General features: G+C 40.6%; 2 protein-coding genes across 2 annotated transcripts; both read left to right on the top strand.

The window, feature by feature from the left end:
* Nucleotides 1–538: 538 nt before the first annotated feature.
* On the top strand, nucleotides 539–11,248 carry LOC145494301 (signal transducing adapter molecule 1-like). Its single transcript, XM_081473743.1, has 14 exons — nucleotides 539–598; nucleotides 1,330–1,409; nucleotides 1,974–2,002; nucleotides 2,486–2,523; nucleotides 3,018–3,071; nucleotides 3,438–3,538; nucleotides 4,534–4,625; nucleotides 5,141–5,209; nucleotides 8,892–8,978; nucleotides 9,323–9,377; nucleotides 9,966–10,028; nucleotides 10,341–10,455; nucleotides 10,688–10,795; nucleotides 10,877–11,248. Exons 1-14 carry the CDS (start codon nucleotides 539–541, stop codon nucleotides 11,246–11,248), a joined length of 1,323 nt encoding a protein of 440 aa, XP_081329869.1.
* A 4,534-nt stretch (nucleotides 11,249–15,782) lies between these two features.
* On the top strand, nucleotides 15,783–16,425 carry LOC145494528 (uncharacterized). The gene has a single exon (XM_081474019.1). It carries the CDS (start codon nucleotides 15,783–15,785, stop codon nucleotides 16,368–16,370), a length of 588 nt encoding a protein of 195 aa, XP_081330145.1. The 3' UTR covers nucleotides 16,371–16,425.
* The last annotated feature ends 7,870 nt before the right edge of the window (nucleotides 16,426–24,295 follow it).

A 24,295-nucleotide genomic window follows, 5' to 3' on the forward strand; every position in this document is an offset into this window, starting at 1 on the left:
TCGATGCCGCAGGCATCAATTTCAGCTTAGCATAGCATATTATTTTCCCGGGGGGCTCCGTTACCGGAAAGTCTGGAGACATCTACAGGAGTGTGGCTAATTGTGGATACCTCTTTGGGGTCCCTGGCCCTTAATCCAGGGGGGTGGGGTCGGTTTGAACTTGTGTCCATAGTCTCAAGTCAGTCTGACAGCTGCTGAGTGGAGTTCAGCTGGGTATGTACTTAGCTGTCCAACGTGACACAATCCTTAAAGTGCATGGAATTTCCCAAAGCTAAGTGGGTTTATTGCCTTGGCAGAAGGTTCCATTATTGTCGTGAAGGGGGCTGATATGTGCAGAGTGGTACCTGACCCACGGGGGGAGGGGGAGATTTGAAGGCACTTTAGTTTGCTGTCATTAAGTTATGCTTGCAAAGAGCTTTTATCTGATATGATGACAGTTAAGCCTGAATTCATCCACAGGTGGCCCAGAGATTCTGGTGTCATTTCCTTTTTGCACTAGATGAAGTGTGGAGTGTAGAACTTGGTAAGCGCTGCTCGCATGACTCTATTAGGCACCAGGTGTTATTGGGCTGTTCGGACCTGGTTTTCAAAACGTCAGGTATGTATATTCTTCATGTTTTGTGAGCTCTACTCAACAGAGGTTGCCTCCCTCAGCCATCCAGGATCCTGTTCACACACAAATATATATAAATTAACTAATAATTTATAACTTTTTAAAGGCTTCAAACAAGGGGCTTTGGGTATACATGTACCTAGGTCATTGCCCCCTGGATCAAGAGCAACAAGTTTGAGCCTGGCCTGGCTGTTCATGGCTTGTCAGCTTAGGGTAAATTATTTATCAATTAAATGCTTGAAGATAACATGCAATTTAGATTCTGCTCATCACAGGATGGGCTTGAAGTACTGTAATTTTATGCATACTCAAGCATTGTGCTAGGAGCCACTGGGTTCCTCTGACCCCAACGAATACCCACCAGTTAGTTCCTGTTTGTTGATAATTTGGTCTCCAATAGATGGGTCATAAACATTAGGTTTTAGTAAAAACGTGTAGATTTTTGAAACAAATTGTCAAATAATGAATAAATTTTAAAAGAAGATTTTGCCATACATATCACTACTTTGATTGATCACTTGTCCCTGTAAAGGCACCTAAGGTTGAACATTCCAAAGCTGGTGTAGGCCTCAGTCTGTACTTGTACATGTTATTCAAGGCTCAGAAGGTGGTTTCAATGGAGACTGTGCTGTGTTTGTAGCATGGTTTTGTTTGTGATGAAAACTTTTCTGGATGGATTTTGATCAGTTTTACCATGTTCATCATTTTGTTTCTAGGGACATCCCAAAGTAACCAAAACACTGAAAAGCCTGATACAGGAGTGGTCTGTTAGCTTCAAGGATGACCCACAGTTGAGGTATACAGTGTGTGTTAAATTTTTTGTTGACAATTACAGTCGAAGCTCTCCATGGATACAGACACCTTTCTAATATGGACACCTCTCTAATATGGACAATTTCCTATTTACTGACAAAATTCTCAAACATTTCCTCTTCAAAAACCTCTATAATAAAACGGACAATGGACACTAAATCGCAACCCTATGGAGCAAATTCATACAAATGTAACCTCTTTGTTATGGACACTCCAGGGATCAGGTGTCGATAATTTGCGGTATGTACCATTTCCTGTCGGTGGTTACACAGACATTGACACTTTGTCATTCAGCAATACCAATACCAGAACAATATCAAAATGTTAGTTTTCAAAACTTACATTTTACAAATGCAAATACAGTACGGTGTAATCAAAAATACTTCTGTGGAAACTTACATGTAAAAGTGATGTCATCATAGTGACCTCCAATATGGACACCTCTCTAATATGGACACTTCGCTCTGTCCCTTCCGTGTCCATATTAGAGAGGTTCGACTGTACATGTCTACTATAGGGTGTTTTAACAAACAATTCTTGCCTTCAGCTACCCTTCTCAAACTCATAATTCATCGAGTAAAAAAAGCAAATCACAACTGTGAAGGAGGTTTGGATACCTGGTCTTAATTAGCATACAAATACTCTGCTGCCCGTCGTATTTTCAACTTTTTTCTCGGTGTTTGGATATCCTGATGAAACACTGTCTCTCGTGTTTGATATATTACTTCCCTTCCTCACATCAAATGCAATTCTGAATTGGAATTCTCTCCACTGAACCATGAGACCATACATGTATTTCAGCATTGTTCTAGTGAAGTGAAGTGAAGTGAAAGACTTTATTTAATGAGGGTGACCCGTGACAGTAACTTAAGTTACTGATAAACTTGGGGCCCTCAGCTTAAAATAATTAGAATGCTAAAAATGCTAGTGGGAGATGTATGTGGGGTTTGGAAGGTGTCTGTATGTTGATGATTTTCCAAGGGTGTTTTGACCCAAGATTCTCTTGCTTTCCTTTTCTGATACAGATATTTGTCTTTTTTTTGTCTTTTTCACCTTCAGCAATTCAGTTGTCCCTTCAGGAAGCAGAAAGTAGTAAGGTAGAGCATCCTGATTTATACTCTAAGTAGTCATCGTTTTTACTGTGTTGTTCAAATCATTGCTTTTTCAATGAGTTTTCTCTTTGCTTTCTTGAAAGTCGGTGGTATACATGTGACATGCTTTGTACACAATTGGGAGCTTTTGCTTAGAATTTCAGAGGGTGAAAAACAAAAACTATTAAAATGCATCATGATATTGAACTTTCTTGTGATAAACCAAAAATTTGAAATGCCTTGAAATATCATCGTCGTGCAGTTTTACAGCTGTCTTTGATTTTGCTCAGCATTTAAATACTTAATATGTAAGTCTTCTCTGGAACAACATTGAAAAACATAGCTGTAACAGAGTAGGCATGTTCTTGTTTGTGTAAACAGGGTGCAGATCAATTGATTTTGTTTGGTGACTAAGCTGTTGATCATTCTTTTGATGTCCCTTCAGTTGTTTTTCATGACTCTAGAAGTTTGATTGTTTCATTCAATATTTGTAACCCAAGGTCTCTAGTTTGTATCCAAGCTTCAGTTCACCTTCACCAGCTCCTGCAAGAAGGGTAGGTGTCCTGCTATATCCAGTTATTTGATCCACTTTCAACAAGTCAAAATTGAAATTATTAGTTATCACCTCTATGACATCTATGTAACAGGATTCCATTCTGTTTGGTTTGATCAATCATATTTGAATAAATTTCAATGGCATGTGGTAGGGTGGGGGACATTGTCTTTGTAACACTTGCCATTGCCATGCCAACTACAACCTGATGCTTGAGTGATTTTGATTAATAAGTTCTCTTTGAATCCAACAGAAATTTATGAAACTGAAATGCAAAAACGTTTATCAGTACAAGCAAAAAAAGCAAGTTACGACCTTAAAGAAAGACAATATAGCTTTCAACTGAATGTCTTTTGTACTATGTTAGGTTGAGGCCAAAAAAGTCCGAGCGTTGTACGATTTTGAGGCAGTTGAAGACAATGAACTTACATTCAAGTCTGGAGAGATAATATCTGTTCTTGATGACAGGTTGGTTCCTAACCTAATCTTGTTTTGCTGAACATTTCTTTTATCAAACGCCTGCTGTTTGTTGTCCGGAGGGGTCGGGGGAGGACTCCCAGATGAAAAGGACTGCAGTGGTCGTCGGAAATTTTGAAAAGAGCCTCCGCCAAGATCCTGTTTTGTGGGCGTGGCTTGAAACTTTTTTCACCCCTAAGAGGAACCAATTCTAAAACAACACATGCTCTCCTGTCATTTTGTTTATTCCCGCTGTGGACCTTTTAAGCCTGAATACCCAAAGAGATACCAAACCCGATCTTTTAACCCCTACACGGTACGACGAGGCACCCTCGTCCTTTTCCTATGGGAATCCCCTCCAGGAGGTTTGTTGTTCCGTAGACCACAAGCGATCCCTGCAACCAGCCTGCTAAACTGCTTTCCAAGAGTACAAATACTGTGAGACACTTGTGTTCAATCCGGCGTTGTTTGCACTCTGCGGAGTGCATTTGGATGATAAATACCTCGTACTAATGGAGTTCCAGGTCCGCACTGCAAGTTGCGGACCAACGTTTTTTTTCCTCCTTCGATTTACGACCAAAGCATGAAGCGTGCTGGCCATTAATCAAAGGAGAACTTACAGAACGGACCGTGATGACGAGATATCTCTACTATCGTACGGGTTCGGCAGACCATTTCGTAGAGGTCACAACCAAAATGACTCAGTTCGAGACATGTCGCCAACGTTGAGAAATCTTGACGATAAATAACGAAACGCTTTCATCCTCATCATTCTTTATAGCCCCCAGTGGGGCACAGGGGCGCTTTGGCAACAAAAATAAATAAATAAATAAATAAATAGCGAATACCTCCTCTAAATTAATCAATCACAGCGCGCGTATCAACTGAGATATATAATATCAATGTTATTAATATAAAACACTACCTAACGATAAAGAAAGATGGTCAAATGTTTTCCTGCTCATAAACTTATATGACACTATGTGACCGTCTTTTTTTTTTTTCAGTGATGTGAACTGGTGGAGGGGTGAAACAGCTCGTGGCGTAGGACTCTTTCCTTCTAACTTTGTGACGTCGGATTTGTCTGAGCCCGAAAGTCGTAAGTTTATATTATGTTAAATCTACCCTATATAAAACTACCCAGATTCTGGCCATGCAGGGTCTCTGTGTTGTATTCTTGTGCAACGCTGTGTTGTATTCTTGTAAGTGATCATTACTTTTTTTTTTTCTTTCTTTCCTTTTTAATATAAACTCTTGCCCCCGCCTCGATTAGTTCTGGAACTAGTTGCGGTGACAAGCAAATTTTATACATGTAACTATATGTGAGAAAAGAAGAAAGAAATTAAAGTTAAACTTAAACTTAGACTGAAACTACAAGTTTCCTTGCTCTCAAAGTCCCTTTTACTATTGTGCCGAAAAAATGAACATCTGGCCACTTTGGAAACGAGAAATGGCATGAAAACAAGCTGTTTGAATGACCCACTCTAAAACGTGAGCCCAACTATATGAAACAGCTTCTCAGAAGTGGTAGTCTTACTAAGTTTGCAGTGAATTGAACGCCTGTCTTCTACAAGTTGTAATCGATGTGTTTTATATTTTTGCTGTTGTGATCAGCGTCGAAGGTGGAAAAGAAGAAGGTACGCTGGGCTGACGAACCTAGGCACCAGGCCCCGACATCTGAAGGTACTGTGTTTTATTTACGGACCTTGTATAATCGCAAATGATTTTCGATAATTTGGGAATTTCATTAATAAAAAAAAAGAAAACAAATTTTAAAAACGAATTAAAGCCCTAGGTGGAATTGAATAGTTCGGGTTAAGCACTGTCATATGAATAGCTTCGCACGGAGACTCGTTTTCACACGGGCAAGTAAGAAATGGCCTATTCAAGAAAATCTCGCTCGCTGACTGGCCATAAAGGCGTGTTATTAAGCGTGAAATCGCCATTGGATGCGGCTACATTTCAAATGGTATTTTAGTACTCTCAGAGACAAACTTGGTCCTTGAGTAGATAAGTCACGTAAAGCTATGTGATTCAAATGAAATTCATTGCCAGACTCGTTCGTTCCACGTTCAATACATGATACAGTACAGCCCAAAAATAATGCACGCGCAAGAACTTCTTTTTGCGTCCGCAAGCCGTCAACTTCTTGCGGCTTCTTGCGGGTCGCTTGCGCTTGGATCCTGCAAGACGCAAGAACTTCTTTGCGGTTAGGAGTTAAAACCGCAAGAACTTCTTTGCGGTTGGATTTTCGATACGCAAGAACTTCTTTGCGGTAGGATTTTCAACCCGCAAGAACTTCTTTTGCGCTAACACTCTTAGCACGCGAAAATCCGTATCAAGACAGTACCGTCTTGGCGACGGGTTCTAAAAAACACAACTAACAGACACAACGAAAAAAACATAACTAGCGCCACACTTACCGTAAGAAGCATTAAAACGACAAATTCTTAACTCTTGACAAATTAAACTCTAAAAGTTCAGTTCAGACGACGAACTTTTCATGAGTCTAACTTAATTCGAATTTGGACCGATCCCCGGGAACGACCAAAGAAAAAGTAATGAACGGATGCGCGTTTGATGAAACTTCGAACTCGTTGATCGGCGTGAGCTGCTGTTTACATGTACCACAAAGCTGTATTTCAATCCATCAAAACGTAAACAAATATAACAGAAGAAGAAGTTGATTCTCAGCCGTACCGACGAACAAACAAATCGTCGACCTTACTACGTATACGGCTACCGTTACACAATAGATCTTGGGAAGCTTCTTAATGATGTGACTAATATTATAAGTTCTAAAGTGTAAGCCATATAAAGTCTAAACGCTGTTGAGGTCGTCCTTGGAGAGAGTTTTCGTTCGCGAATAAATCAGTCAGTACATGTAGATTTTATCTCTGACAGTGGGAAGATTTTGGTCACGTGCTAAGCAACCTGTGAATCGAGAGTTTATTTGAAATGGCTTTTTCTGTCCGGACCAAAGGTTAAAAAAACACATATTTACTGGGAAGTAACTTCCAAGTGTAACCCAAATTTTGAAACAAGCAAGTTTCTCAGTCGGCGAAAACAAGCACAGGACTACATGCATGCATGACAAAAGCGTGACTTTTCACGCATCAGTAATGTTTGAAGAGGTTATGCAAATTCAAGGCGTCACAACAACATGATTGTTATCAGTGCATGCTGTCTTGAAAGATTTCGTTCAATGGGATTCTCTTCGAAATAAGAGGAATGCATAAGGCAAACTCATGAGATTTCGCTGTTCAGAAGATCATTTATGTGCTTATCACAACCATAGTTATACCGGTACTGTTTTACCGCATTGCAAACAGGGTAGAATTTACGAAGTTCGCTTCCATAGGCGACTTTCAAGTTTCCTTGATTACTGTTTGTTTAGAAACACAAAATATATTTTCTGCAAGGGCTTTTCGCCTGTAATACTAATTCTGCGAAAAGTACTTAAAGAAACTTACGACATCGTAGTGCACACGCAGTCTTTGCGGTTCAGTGTGCGATTTGAACGAAAGTTGTCTTCGCTCACATATCCGCAAGAAGAAGACAACACTTCTGAATGATAATGAATTTTGCATTCAGAAGCAAAAAGCGTTGGACCCCAGACTAACTACATCGTAGTTCGATTTTTCTACGTGGACTGTTTCTTCATGAGCCTCATTACTTGGAGACGTTTTGTGATTGTATGCCAGCAGACTGTTCAAGTGATCGAAGGGCTTTTTTCCCGTAGGTATCATGAACACGCGAGTGCGTTCGATATTATTTTCACAGTATAGGCAAACATAAATCCAGATCTGGTCTCAGCTGTTGGAAATATATCTCTTCCCACTGCAGTGACACATCTTATGGATAACATTGCGAGCACACGCTGAGCATTTCGACCACCAACATGGCACTTATAAACGAACAGACTGTTTGACCTGCAACAACTTCTTGCGCCTTCTTGCGGCTTGCGGTAAGATTCATAAGTTCTTGCGGCTTCTTGCGGTTAGATTTTCAACTTCTTGCGGCTTCTTGCGGTTAGACTTTCAACTTCTCACGTTTCGAATGTTCTTGCGGGTAAACCGCAAAAACACGACATTTTTACTTCTTGCGGCGGTTTGCGTGTTGTTGCGGCGTAAGAACTTCTTGCGCCACTTCTTCCGCGTGCATTATTTTTGGGCTGTACTGTATGTACCATAGAACTCACTCGTCACGCGGTGAATTTTTCCGTGGTACACCGCTGTTGGCACTTTCCTATATTGTTCTTCAAGAGATATTTAGTGGCAGATAATTCATGGTAGGCCACATATAATCGCCCTCCCCTTTACCCCTTAAATGCTAACCGCAAGCAAACAGCAGTAATTAAATGTTAACCGCAAGCAAACAGTAGTAAATAAATGCCAACTGCGAGTAAACACAATATTTAAATGCTAACCGCAAGCAAACGGCAGTAAATAGAAGCAAACTGCAGGGAGACTATATGGGTGGCCTACCATGAATTATGTCCCTATTTAGTTGTTTTTAAACAGTTGTTAGCCCGCTTAGTAGGCTAATGAGTTGTGAAATGTTCCCTCTCGGTGTAGCTTCGAATTTCGTCACTTTGATTTTCTTTCTTTGTTATCTAGAGTCAACAGTACCAGTGAAAACAGAAATCAGTGAGGTGAGATTAGAGCTATAAAGTGATGAATAAATATCTTAACTGACAACTTACTCAATGAGGCTTCTCAGAGGCATTGAAACAATTTTCCTAAATCAATACGTCAATAAGCGTAGTAAAACAATTGATAACATGACATCAATGCGGTTTTCTAACGTGTTAATTTGAAAAGAAATATTTTTAAAGAGCGTAGCAGGTTATGCAGGTGGAAAGGTTGTAAAGAAACTTTAAAATGAAGATAGTGAGAGCTGAGGCCAAGGAAGAAATAGAGAGCAATGGAACCCCTGCCTCTCCTCCCACCCACCCTTCTCCCCTCCCTCATCCCCTCCTCCCCCTTTCGCCTCCTCCCTACCCCCCTTCAATCTCCGTTCAGGGAAGGCTTAATAGGCAACGTTCCATATATCAATATTGTAACATGGCTCCGACGTTTTCAGTGCAAAATTGCAAATTTGTTAAGTTTCTCTTTTCCCCTCAATTCCCAAATTAAATGGGACTTGGTTTAACCCTGCGATGGACTAGCATCGCAGGGTTGAGACGAAGAACAGGCTAAGATTTCATGTCGGATTGGCTTCAGGTTCTCATAGAAACAGTCACAAGTCGCTTCACGTTACTGAAACCGGGATAAGCGCCGGCCTGATGGGCCACTTGGCTCGTATATAGACTTTAACTTTACTTTACTGTTATTAACACCATAACGTTTTATTTGCATTTAAGAAAAGATAGACTTGTGTACAAACATGTTAAAGGGAGCCAATATCGAAGGCGAAGACGAACAAGAGGAAACAATTCAAGATATGGAAGGTTCGGTTTGTTGTAATGAAAATTGTGCCACTCTGCACTTGAGCAGGGTTGAGATGAAGAGCAGGCTAAGATTTCATTTCGGATCATCGAGCTTCAGCTTCTCCCTGCTACGAATAAAGAGGAATTCTTTGAAAACTTACGAGTCTACATGAATGGGCGGAGGGGACGACTGTAAGTTGAGACCAGAAGCCGCTACTAAATCGGACATTTGTATTTAGCTGGTCAGGGAAATTTGAATTTTATCTGTGGCAACCATGTTGTTAAATTACGGGCACGGGATGTTCTATAGTTAATAAATTGAAGTGCTGTTGTGTTAATTGACTAAGCTCTCCTATACATCACAGATGAATGCTACAGAATGGAGCCTCTTGTCAAGGGCAAGATTGAAGAAAGTGAAAGGTGAACCAAACCTCTTTATTTCTTTTCTTTTTCTACAACTAACAAAACCCGCTTTTAGTGATCGTGTTGTTTTGATGGAAGCTATCCTTACATTTGTGTAAAACCCCATGTATGAGAATTTATCTAGCTAGCAGTTACATTTTTAATAAGTTACAAACCGTAGGAAAAATAGATGGCGAATTGCTCATTTACCCATAATTCTTACAGAAAAGTTCCAAACAGTTCAAACCAAGCATACACAATGTCGTCAGTTCAGGGACAAGTGTTGCATTTAAGTATGGCTTTCCTTGTACTTTATGGGCTGTGCAAAGTTTGCATGGGATTGTGGTAAAATGTACAGCCGCCACCGTTTTTCCTACGGAATGTTGTACAAATCAACTTGAGCAGTCACGAAAATAAAGCCTGAAAAAAAAAAACAAAAACAAAAACAAAAGCCTTGAACGTCCTCCTCCAAGTTGTCTTTGACTCTCTACGTTTTCTCCTCCCTTCAGGCTTTCTATGGACTGCTGATTTCGGAGTAAAATTTCCTTCCATCCTTAGCATATGATCGGTTATAAGTAATACATCATCTTTTTTCCCTTTTTGTAGAAAACGCCAAGAATTATCATCAATGAACGAACAATATCTACAAGCGTTGAGTTTATACCAGAGGTAATCTCTTGATAGTTTTTTTCTTTCATTGCCTCCCTTATAATATAAACTTACTTCTCGCGCAAAAATGTGGGGTGCTATCATTGCAACTTAAAATGACCCCTGGCACTTGAGCTCAAAAATTTGATCACAAGATGTCAAGTGGACTTTTTGCTGTGGAGTTAAGGAATGGTTGACAGAAGTGTGCTGAATCTGTCTAAAGTGAAAGCTTAAAAATGCAACTCTCTCTTTCTGTTTGTCTCTCTTGTATGTAAAAAAAGAAAAAATATCAAAAACAGGTTAGTAAAGCAGGTTTTTCTTTTTGTATTACAGGCTGATGAAAGAGCCATTACCAGTTCCTACGCTGCCTTATGGATATGGCGCTAATCCCCAGGCCTCCATAGGCATGTATCAGCTGCCTGGATCAACAGCACAGCAATACCCTCAAGTAAGATGCATGGAACGTCCCTAAGAAACTCTATCGGATATTAAATGTTGGATATGCTTTTTCTTATGGTAACAAAATTCTAAAAACCATCGTTGCAAGGTTTGTGGAAAGGCCGATATTTTTACCCCGATTACGGTTCGATTCACTCTCTACATGTGTAGAAGCCCTGGGAAGTAATTCACATGGACGTTGCCCTGCGTTTACACTAACTTGTCCCGTTACTCTTTTCCAGGCGACACAGCTCTATGCCCCACATCCTGCAGGTTATCCCCAGGTCTCCCGTCCAACGTCACTTCAGTATATGAGCGAGCCTGGTGCCGTTCTGGGGTCATCTGTTATGGTGAGTGTTTGGAGGAAATCTTAATTCTTCATGCTGTCGGCGCTTTTTCCAAGTAATGTTTGTTTCTTGCACGATTCGTAGGGCACGGCATACTCGAGCCAAGGGCCTGTGCAGCCCTACGCAAGTCACATGTCCAACCACGTGACTTCAGCGCCTTACCAACCGACTCAGCTCAGCCAAGCGCATGCTCCACCCCAGGCCCCGATGCAGCCTCCAAGCAACGTCCAACAAACGTTCCCAAGCCAACAGCAAGTTCAACAACCACCAATGTCCTACCAGCAGCAACAGCAACTTCCTTACCAACAGGGGATTCCTGCGGCACCACCCGAGTATCCGTCCCAGAGTGCACCGCATGATTACTATGCCCAGTCTCTAGCGCAACCTAGCGTGGCGGGCTACTCGAGTTTTCCCGCGCAACCACAAATGGTTTACTCGCAGCAGCCGCTGCTCTGATAGTGACTGCGGTCTCGTAAATTCCTGACTTTGATTGATTAGTCGTTAGTGGTAAAGTTTTGCGGCTTTAAAAGGAAACGCAAAATTCCCTTTCACTGGAGAAGACGAGCGAAAACAAGCCCATTCATAACGGTAAACAAATGAGTTGGACCTGTCTGGGTCAGACAGGGTCCTGTTAAGAAAATCACGTTGATTGATGAATTTCTCAGAGCTCAACTAAAGGTAACACCAAAACAGTTTAAGATTTCAGAGTTGAATGAAATTTGGGAAGGAATCCCTGGATAATAACAACTGGTGTAATGAGTTTTATTCATTGTTCAAAACCAAGGTCCATACATAACACTGTAAAATGGTGCTTGATTAAGGCGATTTTTAAGTAGGATTAGACGTTATTTGTGAGTTATGTACGATGCAATATAGATGTCGTGAGCAATTGTTTTACAGTTCCTCAATACGAAATGCGTGTAAGATATCATTTGTTATAAAATGTTTTACATGTAATAGCCAAATTTTATACACGTCCAAAAAGGAACGTAATCAACATGAACTGCCATGTGATAAATATAAATATATATAAATATATATTCTTGATCGATTCCATAAATTAGGGTTTTGATATCATTGGTTCACAAAAGACAGAGTTACTTGCTTGCGATTGGTTAAAACATGTCGGGTGACTGACGTGAGCAAGTGAAAACTTGATTAACCGGATCGACGGAAATCCAACGACATTATAGGTTTATTTTTTATTGTGGAGGGCATAAATGAACTTTAAATTCATCAACGGGATTCCAGCATAACCCAATGGTTGAAAAATGCTACTTTGGGTTGAACTCAAGTAACAGTTCTAACAGAGCACTTGCTCTTGTGTCGGAAATTTTCAAAGGGAGACTGAAATTACAGTCTGTACAAAATCCCCTTGCTTATTTTAAATTGTGTCAAAGGATAGAGCACGTGCGTCTTCTGTTTTAGTGATAGTTTCACTTAATCTTGTTTATAAACCACCACAGTACTCAATAGCTGAATGGTCATACATTAGGGATAAAGTTAGAACCCCCTTGTACAGCACAGTAGACAGTGCCACATGAAAGTAGTGCACAATAGCTTTTATTTGAATGGTCACACGCTAAGGTTTCATCCACAGACTTAAAAGTTAGAACCACCTTGTACAGAATAATAAACAGTACCACGTGAAAGTACTGCTCCATGGCTTTTATTTCATTGGTAATGCACTAGAGTGTCGAGTGGTAAGAGTTGTTTTACAAGTCAGGCTAATTTTGGGGAAATTCTACGCCAATTTGTGAAAGGCTGTCCGAATTTTACCTGCTTCCCGTGTCGTATTTTGAGCTTTCTAGCTTTGATTATTACCTGTTGTTGTTGACTTCGTTGATGTTGTCTTTGTTGTGCTTGTTCGGCACATGAGTATTAGTGGACAGTCATTCTAAAAAAAGCCTTGCTTGATAAATCTTTGACTGACAAATGACAGCACGTGAATACTCCACTTGATGAGCTCCTGTGTAGGAAGAAGAAAACTAGCTCCAATAGTTTAGGTAGCTAGTGATACTGTCTTGTTAAAAACTCGATGAAGAAGAGTACGCTTTGAATTTGCAAACAAGATCTTGTCTAAAATACACAGGAATAATTTTATCAGTACGTGTATAATAGAAATAAACTATTAAGAGATACATAATTTTGTTCAATAATGGCCACTAACTTAAGTTCACCGTCCTCGTCATATAGAGGGAGGGGGGAGGGGAGGGGGTGAAGTCGATCTAGGTCACTTGGTCAACCCAGCTTACATTGGTACGTAGCGTGGAGAAACTTAGAATAAGATTGCCACCCCTGGGTAGGGTGCTGGTCCATTGGTAGTCTTTCCCCCTCCCCCCCCCCCCCGATCACTCTATCAGCTGTAACCCACTTGACTCCCTCACACTGTAACTCTTAGATAATTGAAAAATATGTTTCCCTCGGGGCCCATAATATGGAACAATGACGTCAGGTGACGTAGTGATGACGTCATCATGTCCAAATTTCTTTGGATCCACTAATTTTGATAAAACGTTACAAAACCAGCGAACGTGGCTGAAAAATATAGTCAAAGCCGGCAAAAAAAACTAGAAATAAAAGAAGTTGCTCTAGAGAAGTTAGAATTTTCGTGGGCAAAGTTGGAAGTTTGAAAAGCATGCATGGTTGCCAAAATATGATTGTTATGTAGACATCAAGCTCGTAACCAATGACATTTCACGCCCAATTATTTCCAGATATATTTCGGAAAAGGTCACCAAATTTGGGACTCATGGCCTTAAATCGTTTTAAGGTTACAAAGTTGGCAAGGGCCTCAACAGCCCCCCCCCCCCCCACCCCCGCTTCTCCCACCCTCTCCCTCACTCTCCCCTACGCTTGTCTCAATAGGGTTAATTAAGGGGAGTTATCGATCTCGAGTTAGAATCTAGCATTGTTTAAAATTAATGAACGAAGGGAGCTGTTCTAAATTAAATGTAATTTCTGTCAGTTCACGTCATGCCTAGTTTTCAAATGCCGCTTTTGCGAGCCAAGAATCTTAAAATAAATTTTAATTACGAAATCGTGCGAATTTCACATTCGGTTTCCTGTGCAGAAAGTCAGCTGAGTCAACATATGCCTTCAGTAAGATATAATAATGTTGACAATATGCAGGAACATCCCACTGATGACGCCTTTAATGTACTTAAATTAGCTTGTACTGCGAACAAATACGCAGTTATTTTTGTAACTTATTTCCAACAAGATTCGCAGGTATAAAATAAGCTTCTGGAGAATCTCTCCTCACAATGGCTTTGTGGCGTCTTTGTTTTCTATCCGTGACAGCAATGTCGCTGTTTGTCGTGACTTCATCAGTAAGTAAATTTCTAACATTTATATTTTTAGTTGTCTGACAGCTTTTCTTTTCACTGCGTGTTAGCGTTCAAGCGAGTGTGGTGAGGATTTCCCACAAAAAAAGCAACAACGTGTTTCCTCAAATTTCTCAGCTAAACGACAAGAACGGCCGCATAAAGCTTATGATCCCACCGTGAAAATTAACGTTTGACAAACAAACTCCTGATTTGTTACAAAGCCTGTGGGAGGTGATACTCTCTGGGGCTACTCAAACGGCTACCGTCAAAAGAATTACTAAACTTGAAGTAACTGAATGAACATAAATACTATTGAATAATTTAATATTTTTCTCGCATAATATCTGCAACGAGCGAAAATGAAAATTGACGTTTAACTTCCATATCAAATATTGTTCATCCGATGTTTCAGTTGTTAATTTATTGTAAAGCCTTTGAACGTATTTTATCACGCATTTCCCTTCCTGTTTAACCATCATCGCTTTAAATATCACAAAACTGAATAAGAACTAACTGAAAAGCCTTGAAAAAATTGGCGGGTGCGGTGTCCCATATTTCCACGTCAAACGTGATTTCATGTGTTGTCAGGCCTTTAAAATCGTTTAATTAAGTCACAGTCGGAATTTCCAACAAGGATTTCGGTGCCTCGGTGAGTCTTAATGACCCCGAAATTGAGACACCTCCACAGATTAATTTATGCTGCCGAATTTAGTGAATATACAAAGCTTCTAAGATTCCATTGCAAAAAGGCCATGGTATAAGCAGTTCAATGACCGTTCATTGCCATTTTCCTTTTTTACTGAAGGCATGATCAATAATCCATGTAATTCCGATAATTTTAAGTTTTTTTTTTTTTTTTTTCAATTGGATAGCCTTCAGCTGTATTAAACCTGAGTTCCGGCGCTGTGGGTATTTCACACAGGGTTAGGAGCCAGTTGGCTCTCTGCTCGATTTCTTTTTCGTTGCCCAATTAGAATGCACATTTTTTCGAGAGAAAAAAAATGTTTTGGCAGGAAAAAGCATAAGGTGGATGCTAAGAGACCGTGGGCCAGTCCTCGTTTGAAAAGATTTACAAATAAGAAGGGAATTAACTCAAGTTCTAGAGAGAGAGTCTATATATACTAAAGGTGCTTCCAGCTAAATACAGTTACGTCTACTTGTGTTTTTGCAGGCGGATGATACGCCTGGTCAGTCTATCTGAATGCCACTTTGTCAAGCAAAAAACTGCAATGGAGAGGTCAGGATACATATAAGTTATTTACCGATTGGGAGGTCCGTATAGTGAAAAACTGTGACCGAGGCTTTGGGTATTTTCAATGCCGAGGTCACAGTTTTTCACTGACACGGACCGACCATAGCCGGTAAATGATTTAAAATTGAATTTAATATATACCCCATCTTTCTCAAACCTCATTTATAATTGTTGACATTTTCCAAACACACATCGTTCGCGTTCCCTACCGTGACCGTGGTCAGAGATAAGAAAATACGGACCACGCCAAGAACCAATCAGATTGTATCATTAATTCGTTACCGCGCCCTCTTGGAACAAAATACGCGGTATATTATTTACTTTTGTAGTCGACACATTTTAAGCTCTGAATTTTATTGAAGTAGTAAGATTTTTTTCCTCTTGTTAGGGAAACATCAAAGTCTTCCACATGACGCCCTTATGGCTTGAAACACAGGCGTCATACATCGCTCTCGAACGCACAGCATCCGCTGCTCAAATCACTTTCAACGCGGGCTCATTAGCAAAGGCTGCGCTGCTCAAAGTTCCATTGATACCCATAGGTGTCTTAACAGATGCCTTACCGCTGACTGTTGAGATTACAGTCGCACATGACGTCAGCATTGGGCAAGGCACTGACAGCGATATCAAATATGGTGTGTCACACGGTACCAGATTTATCGGCTTTGGAACATGCGATAAGGGAAATTATGCCGATCATTCCCCCTGCTACGGAATGGAAGGCGTGTCCGGCGCCAGTTTAACGTCTATAAGACATGATCCAGTAGGTCCAAAAACCAGCGACTCTTTCTATCCCGGTCAGTTTGTCTTCACTCTCAAGATGGATGAACGCTGGGGATCGTGCTACACTGCGCATGACGCAGGCTTCGTGAGGACCGCTGCCTACAACAACAGACTGGTTCTCAGCAAGGGACTCACTCTCGAGGTTTACAAGGGTGATGCAGGAGAGAGGGTCGGGATCAGGTTCATAAAAGTCACTGTTACAAAAGATTCTTAGGCGATAAAATCTAAGAAAAATGTGATTTCAATCTGTACCTGATATAAATGCAATAAAATGACTTTATTGCTCACAGTATAACGCCTTGAATACTAAAGACTTAATTAATAAAGGTGCACTTCATCCCGACGCTCAATTGCAATTTTGCCGGAAAAGTTTCGAAGCATGGTTGCCATCGCAACATTGGTGACGCCGAGAGTAAAAAGCTATATCGGGCCGTATGCAAAAAGGTTTCAGCCATAAATAAAAACTATTTCAGTATAGAGCGGTTTCAATAGACCATATCCTTATTCCTGGCATTAAAAAGGGATAAATGCTATTAATTTGCATTTGAAAAGACTCCTTAAATTATCCTCAGTTGAAGTTGGTTCCAGTCCAATACCGAGTATACGAAAATAGTCTCTAGAGTATCGTCAAACCAATAACAAAGCAATCACTCTGGCCAATAAAAAAGCACACAGACAATATCCAATGAACCAATCAGAACTCTACGGAAATACATATAGCTACGCAAAGCGCGGGAAAACGAGTGCGAACGAGTCACGCTTGGTTCAGTTTTACTTCAATCGGATGAAAAAGTGGTCAGAGATTTTTGGGCCAATCGCTTAGCGCAGTAGCGCAAAACCAATTACTTTTCGAAACTCAAGTAATAATTTTGCCCACTTTTGCATTGCAGAAGTGCGCTTGTCCGTTGCGAAAGTATTATAATTAGAGTCACTACTTTGAAGACCCATCTTGTTGAAATCAGTGTTGCCAATTGGTCCAAACTCTCATCAGGATGACCGAAGGCAATGGAGAATGAAAATAAATAGAGCTAGTCCCTGTCAAAGGCCTTATTCCCACGTTAATCCCTATCAACTTGATTAGAGCAGGCGCTGTTTTAGAATTCCCAGGAGAGTTTTAAAAATAGCCAATCCCGTGACGAAGATTGCACCCACGTGGACGGCCTAAGGGCTGGTTTTCATTGGCGATGGAGTCGTAGTGAGAGTCGTAATCAGAAGCGTAGAGCGTTACGATCCAGTGAAAATCAAACCGACGAAGCTGGAGGGAGAACACCGATTCTGCTTAGAGTCGGTCGCTTATGATCCAGTCAAAACTAGATTGTCAGAGTAGGAAGCAGAAGTGGAAGAATAAACCAATCACAATGCTCGATTTTGGGCCTTGTGATTAGTTGGTTCTTCCACTTCTGCTTCCGATTCCCACAATTTAGTTTTCACAGGATCATGAGCGACGGAGTCGTAAACAGAATCAGAAGAAATGGAAACGTTCTGATTCTTCCGACTCCAATTCCGTCGAACTTATGACTTCGCTTAGGACTCCGATTTTCGATTTTCACTACGTCATAAGCGCTCTTGCGACTCCGAATCCGACTCCAAATCCGACTCCGACTCCGACTGGGACTCCGATTCCGAGCCCACTAAGACTCCGTTTCCGACTCCGAGCCGACTCGGATTCCGACTGCGACTCCGACTGGGTCACTAGCAAAACCCATCCTTAAACGGCGTTGCACGCGTTTATATCCTCCTCAAAAACATCTGCGCTACGCGAGTGGCAACATCACCCACAAACGAATTGGGTACTATGTCTAAAAATAACTCGAGATAGATTACTTGAGAACAAGGCCTTTATGGGGAATGACAGTCTTGCACTTTGTCCTTTATCCTTGGACACATTATGGGCAAATACTCGCTCACAGATTGATCGCGAAAAGTCATGAGATTACAAAGTCCGATAGGTGTGGGCAATGACTAGATCATTGCTATGCATAGGGTGAAGCTCATGCTCAGCCCTTATCCCTTTCCATGCTTCTCCCACCGCGGCAAGTTTAATAGATATAAACCCCACGCGCTTACTTCAGAGAGGAGTACCTTTAAACGGCCACAAGCTTTTTCTTCTGCCAAAATTTTAATTTAGTTACAGTTGCGACTTATGTGAATAGTCCGTCCACAGCAGTGTGCTCCTTTTTACTTTTTACTAATTCTTTGCAGTATTCGACAGGATCTCCGGTTATTTAAAAAATTAACTCGTTGGAGATTAGGTAAAGTCTCATCCACAAGTATTGCAAAGGATTACCGTGCCCTAATTTGCTTCTCCGATCAATTCGGTAACGAGTTGCCGCAAACATATCCACGTTACCATGATTGAAATTGGCCCTTTTTTGGTCCATAGGGACGGGGCTAGAAGAGAGCTTTTTGAGGCCCTAGCCTTGTAACTCTTAGAGAATGAAAGCTGTGATAATGAAATAAAAATGAAAAATATTTCCTTTGAGGTTCATAACTTGGAATGACGATTTCATATCACGTAGGAGTGACGTCAATACTTCTAAAAAGTAGCCCTCTTGTATCCGCCATCTTGAATTTCATGAGTTTTCAAACGTTACGAGATCACCAAAAGGGGAGGCGCGGTGGCCTCATGGTTAGTGCGCTCGTCTCCGGATCGAGCGGTCCGGGTTCGAGCCCTGGCCGGGGACATTGTGTTGTGTTCTTGGGCAAGACACTTTACTCTCACAGTGCCTCTTTCCACCCAGGTGTATAAATGGGTACCGGCGAACTTAATGCTGGGGGTAACCCTGCGATGGACTAGCATCCCATCCAGGGGGGAGTAGAAATACTCCTAGTCGCTTCATGCTACAGAAACCGGGATAAGCTCCGGCCTGATGGGCCACTTGGCTCGCATGCAGACTTTACCTTTACCTACCTTACGAGATCACTAAAAGGGCTCAAATATACTTTAAACCGATAAAGAAGGCTAAAGTAATTTTAAAAATGTAAAATTTACTCCAGAGTAATTTTTGCTCCAACCCTGAAAAATTCAAAATTTTGAAAACCATGCCCGTCAGAAAAGTCTGCCATAGTAAAATCAAGTTTCTAGAGAAATCACGTGACATGTTAAACTGGTTCTCCAGATAAATTGAATGAAACAAGTCAACTTTGAAGTCAATTTCTTCAATGCTTTTAAAATAACAAGCGTTCAAAACGGGTGAGGTTCTCAAAAGCTCTCCACTCCTATTTCAATAGAGCTACACTATTACTACGGTATACTATAGTATTTGTCAGGTTATGCTATACTATTGGTGTGGGAATATAGATCCCACAATAAGATTAGAAATAAAGACACAAAAGTGTTCACAAGATGATTTTTGCGAATTGAATTCTCTTAACTGTACACAAGAAATGAGCCGTCACTCAAACAAGTCCCTAGTTTATCTCAGCTGCCGAGTGTTCGAATTTCAATTCCTTCCTTCAGTTCCTTCCAGATGGTAAACATTGTTAAGTCCTTCGGTAGCACAGTTCTGTGTCCATTAAGGTCCTCTGCTGTGTATGTACCATTCAGCAATACTTGGACACAACAACAACTCCCTTGTTAGGTCTGCATGAACCCCATGGCCGGATTGTGAGATTCTCTTCATGGCGGTACTGTCATCTCTGCGAGATATGATTGAATGTGACTGGTTTACTTTGCTCCTCGGTCATGTCGATGTACGAAAACAGTTCTTCTTCAATTCTTGGTTCCACAATGGATGAAAATGAGATGATCATCTCCACAGCGAGTAGGTCGAGGTCACTTGTGACAGCACGTTGAAATGCAAGACGTTGAGCAGTTCAAACTATCTGCCTAAACTTGACTGAATAATATAGTGATAATTATTTTGAAAACAAAATATGATGCAGCAAAGTTACGATATCTGTAACGAGCAAATGCAAAATTGCCCGGGAAATTGCCAAGTTGGGTTTATCTGTTAAAGTTTTTTCACGTTTTCATCCAGGCACGCCCATCCTTCGAAAATCTGGTCGGTAAACTTAGAAAAAGTGATTTACCTTATCTTAGTTTCATTTCGAAAAAAAAAAAAAACACTGAAACAAGTGGTCTGTGACCGAGCGAAGAATGAAATTTAGCAGCAAAATATAACTAATAAAGAGGGTTGACCAGATTTTGGCACGCAAATTAAAATTAAACCAAAATTTAAAATTGCGACATACCAGTCCTTGCCAGCTATACGAGTCCAACCAAACAATGGTCCGCACTAAGGAAACGACACTACTAGCTATACTACCTTAAAAATGTAAATACGGTCTACTTACAAATGAATGATAAAATCTCATTTGCGTTCCTAAAGTCTTTCCTGCTAATCAGATAAAAGATCAAATCTTAGTCTGCAAGTTCTTTTCAATATACATTATGGTTCCTACCTGTATTCACAATTTTTGTAACTTAACTCTATGTAGGTTTTAACTAGCAAATATTGTTCACAAGCAGTGCACTATTGTCAACTTAATGACGATATTAACCAAGATTTTATTGTTTCCTCTGCTCAATAAAACCAAAGTATAGAAAACAACAATAGTAAATTATTTCAAGTCAAAAACCATAAAAAAGGTGTCATTACTATCTTAAGTGGCAGTCTCTCTAAAAGCGGTCCGCTGCATTTCTGGTCGGAAGAAAGTTTTTTTTTTCTCAGTAAACTATCTTGGGTCCTAATTAAATGCAAAGACTTCAGTTTTTGCAAATACGTCAAAATAATTTTTTTAGAGCTCAAAACAATCATAGGTGGAAAACGCTTAAATTTGAGCGTTCTAAGGACGGAAATTTTCCTAAATTAACGAGCTCGCTGCTCAAAGACCACCAAACGTAACAAAAAATTGTTACTATCCCTACATTAAGTGATCCTTCAAGGGTAAGAAATGCACATTACTTTTGATATATTTTGTTTCGGGGGATCCTGAAAATTTATCTATTACCACCCGTTTTATCACTTTCTGAAAACCTGCGAAAGTAGCTTGTCTTCGCTGGCGTTTATTTCTCAAGTCCAGACCCGGCCGCTCAAAACTTCAACTGAATTCTGCTAAACAAGTGTTAGGAAGCATAGAAATATAAAAATACCTTGCGCTTTTTATCTTCCTTTCCTACAGCGACTTCGAACTTTCTGTGCTATGTGCGAATCTCACAGTTCATTATGCAAATTGGTCGTCACGCAAGTTCACATTAATTCAAAACGCTTTAACATTGTTACATTTCACCTTAAGTCTAAAATAAAAACGATCACACAACGGCTTAAGTAGCTGAAAGTGGTGACTTATTTGTTCCCTTGTACCGTGCCGTGAGGAAATCGCTGGGAAATGATGTGGCGGCTCCAAAGTATTATGCTAATTTGGTTGCCTGTAAAACTTGATCTATGTAATCGGGAAACTTTTTCATGTTTTTGAATCTAGCTTTTCTTCTTTTGATGATTTAAAAAAGAAATATGTGTAATTCAATATTTGCATGCACTTAGGGTTCTAACACTTAAAAATGTAAAATTCAGCTTTTAATACGTGTGAAAGGCTTCTACAGTGAACAATCGAAATCGACAATTTGTGACCAATGCATTCAATTCAATTAGCTTCTATTCTGTTTATTATCTTCTATTCGGCAACTGCAAGTCGAAAGGCGACATGGTTTAGCTTTGTAGGTATGCGTGGATTAATATATCCGTATCATTTATGAGCGAAGTTAAATATTTAGTAACTTGAAATAGTTTGCGCGGCAAGAATTAATATTAAAAAAAGAAATTTTGGTTTTTTTTATTACCCGTTGAAGCGACCACCCAACAACAGGAATAGGCAATTTTATAACTAATTTTGGTGGCCTCGTTTAGTATCAATTTTGTAAAATAATTTTAGGGGCATTTTTGGCAAGGCATTTCAGTGCTAGTTGTGTAGTGTTAGTTTTGGCTAAAGCCTAGCTTACATGACTAAATTTTACCACCGTGTCTGACAAATCAGATTAAACGGATACCTATCTCAAAACAAAATGCTGTGCTTTTTATCGCGCACGTGTGCAGACCTTTGTGGGGTTCAATATGAACATCGGGTATCATTAGCTTACTTCAATGCAATGACTCCATAGAAAGTCACCTCGCTTCCATCCATTTGTCACGAGAAACCGTAGCAGAGGGACAGCTTATCTTGGCGAGAGCTGGCATTTTTGATTTAGACGAGTCGCTTGTCGCGCAAATGTCCGTATGCGCCAAGCACAGGCACACGTATGGGAAGTTCTGGCGACCCAGAACAGCCTGTCAGTATCCAGCGCACCAAGGGCGTCCTGGTGGGAGCCAGAAAGGGGCAAAGAGCCGATATTAAGTGAATCTTGAAATGGATAAAGCCATCAAATGTATGGTGTTCTTGTCCAAGTCGGTTCAGGTGCGTACAACAAATTGTAACTTACTTACACACCTTTTGTTACATAACACAGGCGTTAACACATTTCATCGTTTTTCTTTGCAAAATAGTTTACCTCAATTTTAGATTCTTATATGGGACAGTTTTTCTTCCAGACATTGACTTTGCAAAGTGAAAGTTCAAGCGGAGCAACAACGGCGGAGGCAGAATCCCTGAAAAGTACCTCACGATTGCAAATGGAATGGGCACTTCAAAAGAAACACGCAGGTGTGAGATTTTCTCAAAAAGGTTAGGCAGTATCTGATGCAGAAGTTTAACATCGGGCAAGACACTGGTAAGAAAGAAGATCCAGCCCAGGTTGCAAAGGATATGCAGACTGCTTCCACAATAGACGGAGAGAGAATGTTCGATAGAACGGAGTGGCTCTCGAAGTGTTAAATTCAAGGTTTCTTTTCGAGATGGTCTGAAGCAGAAAACAGGGAAGTTAGAAACGAAAAGAGTTGATGAGTGGAGGTGAGCTAGATACAGACAGAGAGGAGGACGACGATTTAGCAGAGGAGTACGCTTGCAAGTTAGTGTAGACGGGGAGCATTTGAGAGAAACAAGGGAAGCTGTCCTGGGGAAAGTAGGGTTGACCCACCCAATCTTGTACGATATGTACGGTCTGTGCATGTTTGCAAGAGAGGCGAAGCTACCAACTTTGATGGTCACGGTCAAGATGCTTAGAGAGATCTGTACACATTTTGACCCATTTCAATCTAGAGTTACCAAGGCAGTTCTTGCTGCAAAAGTGAAGAAAATGGTTTCAGAATGTCGTTGTAACACCCAACAGTAACGACAGTCAAAGACGCTGTTATTTAAAAATAGGATGCAGCTGATCTGGGGACGAGAGTAGGTATTAGTGGTACCTGTAAGCGTTTAGACCATATTCCCTGCGAGCAACGGCGCAGGGGCCTGTTTCTCGAAAGCACCGGAAACGTTTGGAGCCCGGAAAGCCATTTTTAGTTAATCAGTATTTAAAGACAGAGAGGTGTATCCGACTGAAACTTCTTGTATGAAGGGAACTTCTGTTCATATTAAGAATATGTGAAAAAAACAACTCTGTAGTCATAAGGTTTGAGATTTTGCTACGGCTTTTCGGGTGCGAAAACTTTTCGGGACCTTCGAGAAACGGGCCCCAGCCCCGTGAGCATCAGCCTGTCGGATCCAAATTTAAGGAGCATGCGCAGCGATTTTGGTTACCTTGCCTATGCATAAAATTGTAATATGACAGAAAATTGCCCTGGTCCTGCGTATGCTCCAAACTTGTGACTTCATATAAAATATGTTATATGTTATATTTATTATATGGCTCTGTCTCACAAGGACTGTGTTCACCGTTTTCCTTTATTTTCTTCTCAATCATTTATGGAAGTGCCAAAAAACCTGATGACAGAAAAAAAAGAAAAGAGGACGAGCAAATTTCGGCAGGTTTAAGTTAAGCTCATCTCCGTTTGCAAGCAAAATGTCAGCAAACCAGTTATATTAAACGAATTAAAGTTTTCTTCTTTGCCATCTAATAAACATCTTATTAACCGAACTAAGTCGGTCTGTATGGGAGAATCTTGACCTCGGTCGTGTGTACAGACCTCACTGCGTTCGGTCTGTACTCACGACCTCGGTCAAGATTCTCCCATACAGACCTCCTGCTCGGTTAATAAGAGCTAAGTATATCATCAAAACAACATTTAACGTCAGTTCTCAAGAAAGCGATTGAAATGGATTTTA

This window comes from Orbicella franksi, chromosome 8 (genome assembly GCF_964199315.1).
Source record: "Orbicella franksi chromosome 8, jaOrbFran1.1, whole genome shotgun sequence".
Taxonomy (NCBI): domain Eukaryota; kingdom Metazoa; phylum Cnidaria; class Anthozoa; order Scleractinia; family Merulinidae; genus Orbicella; species Orbicella franksi.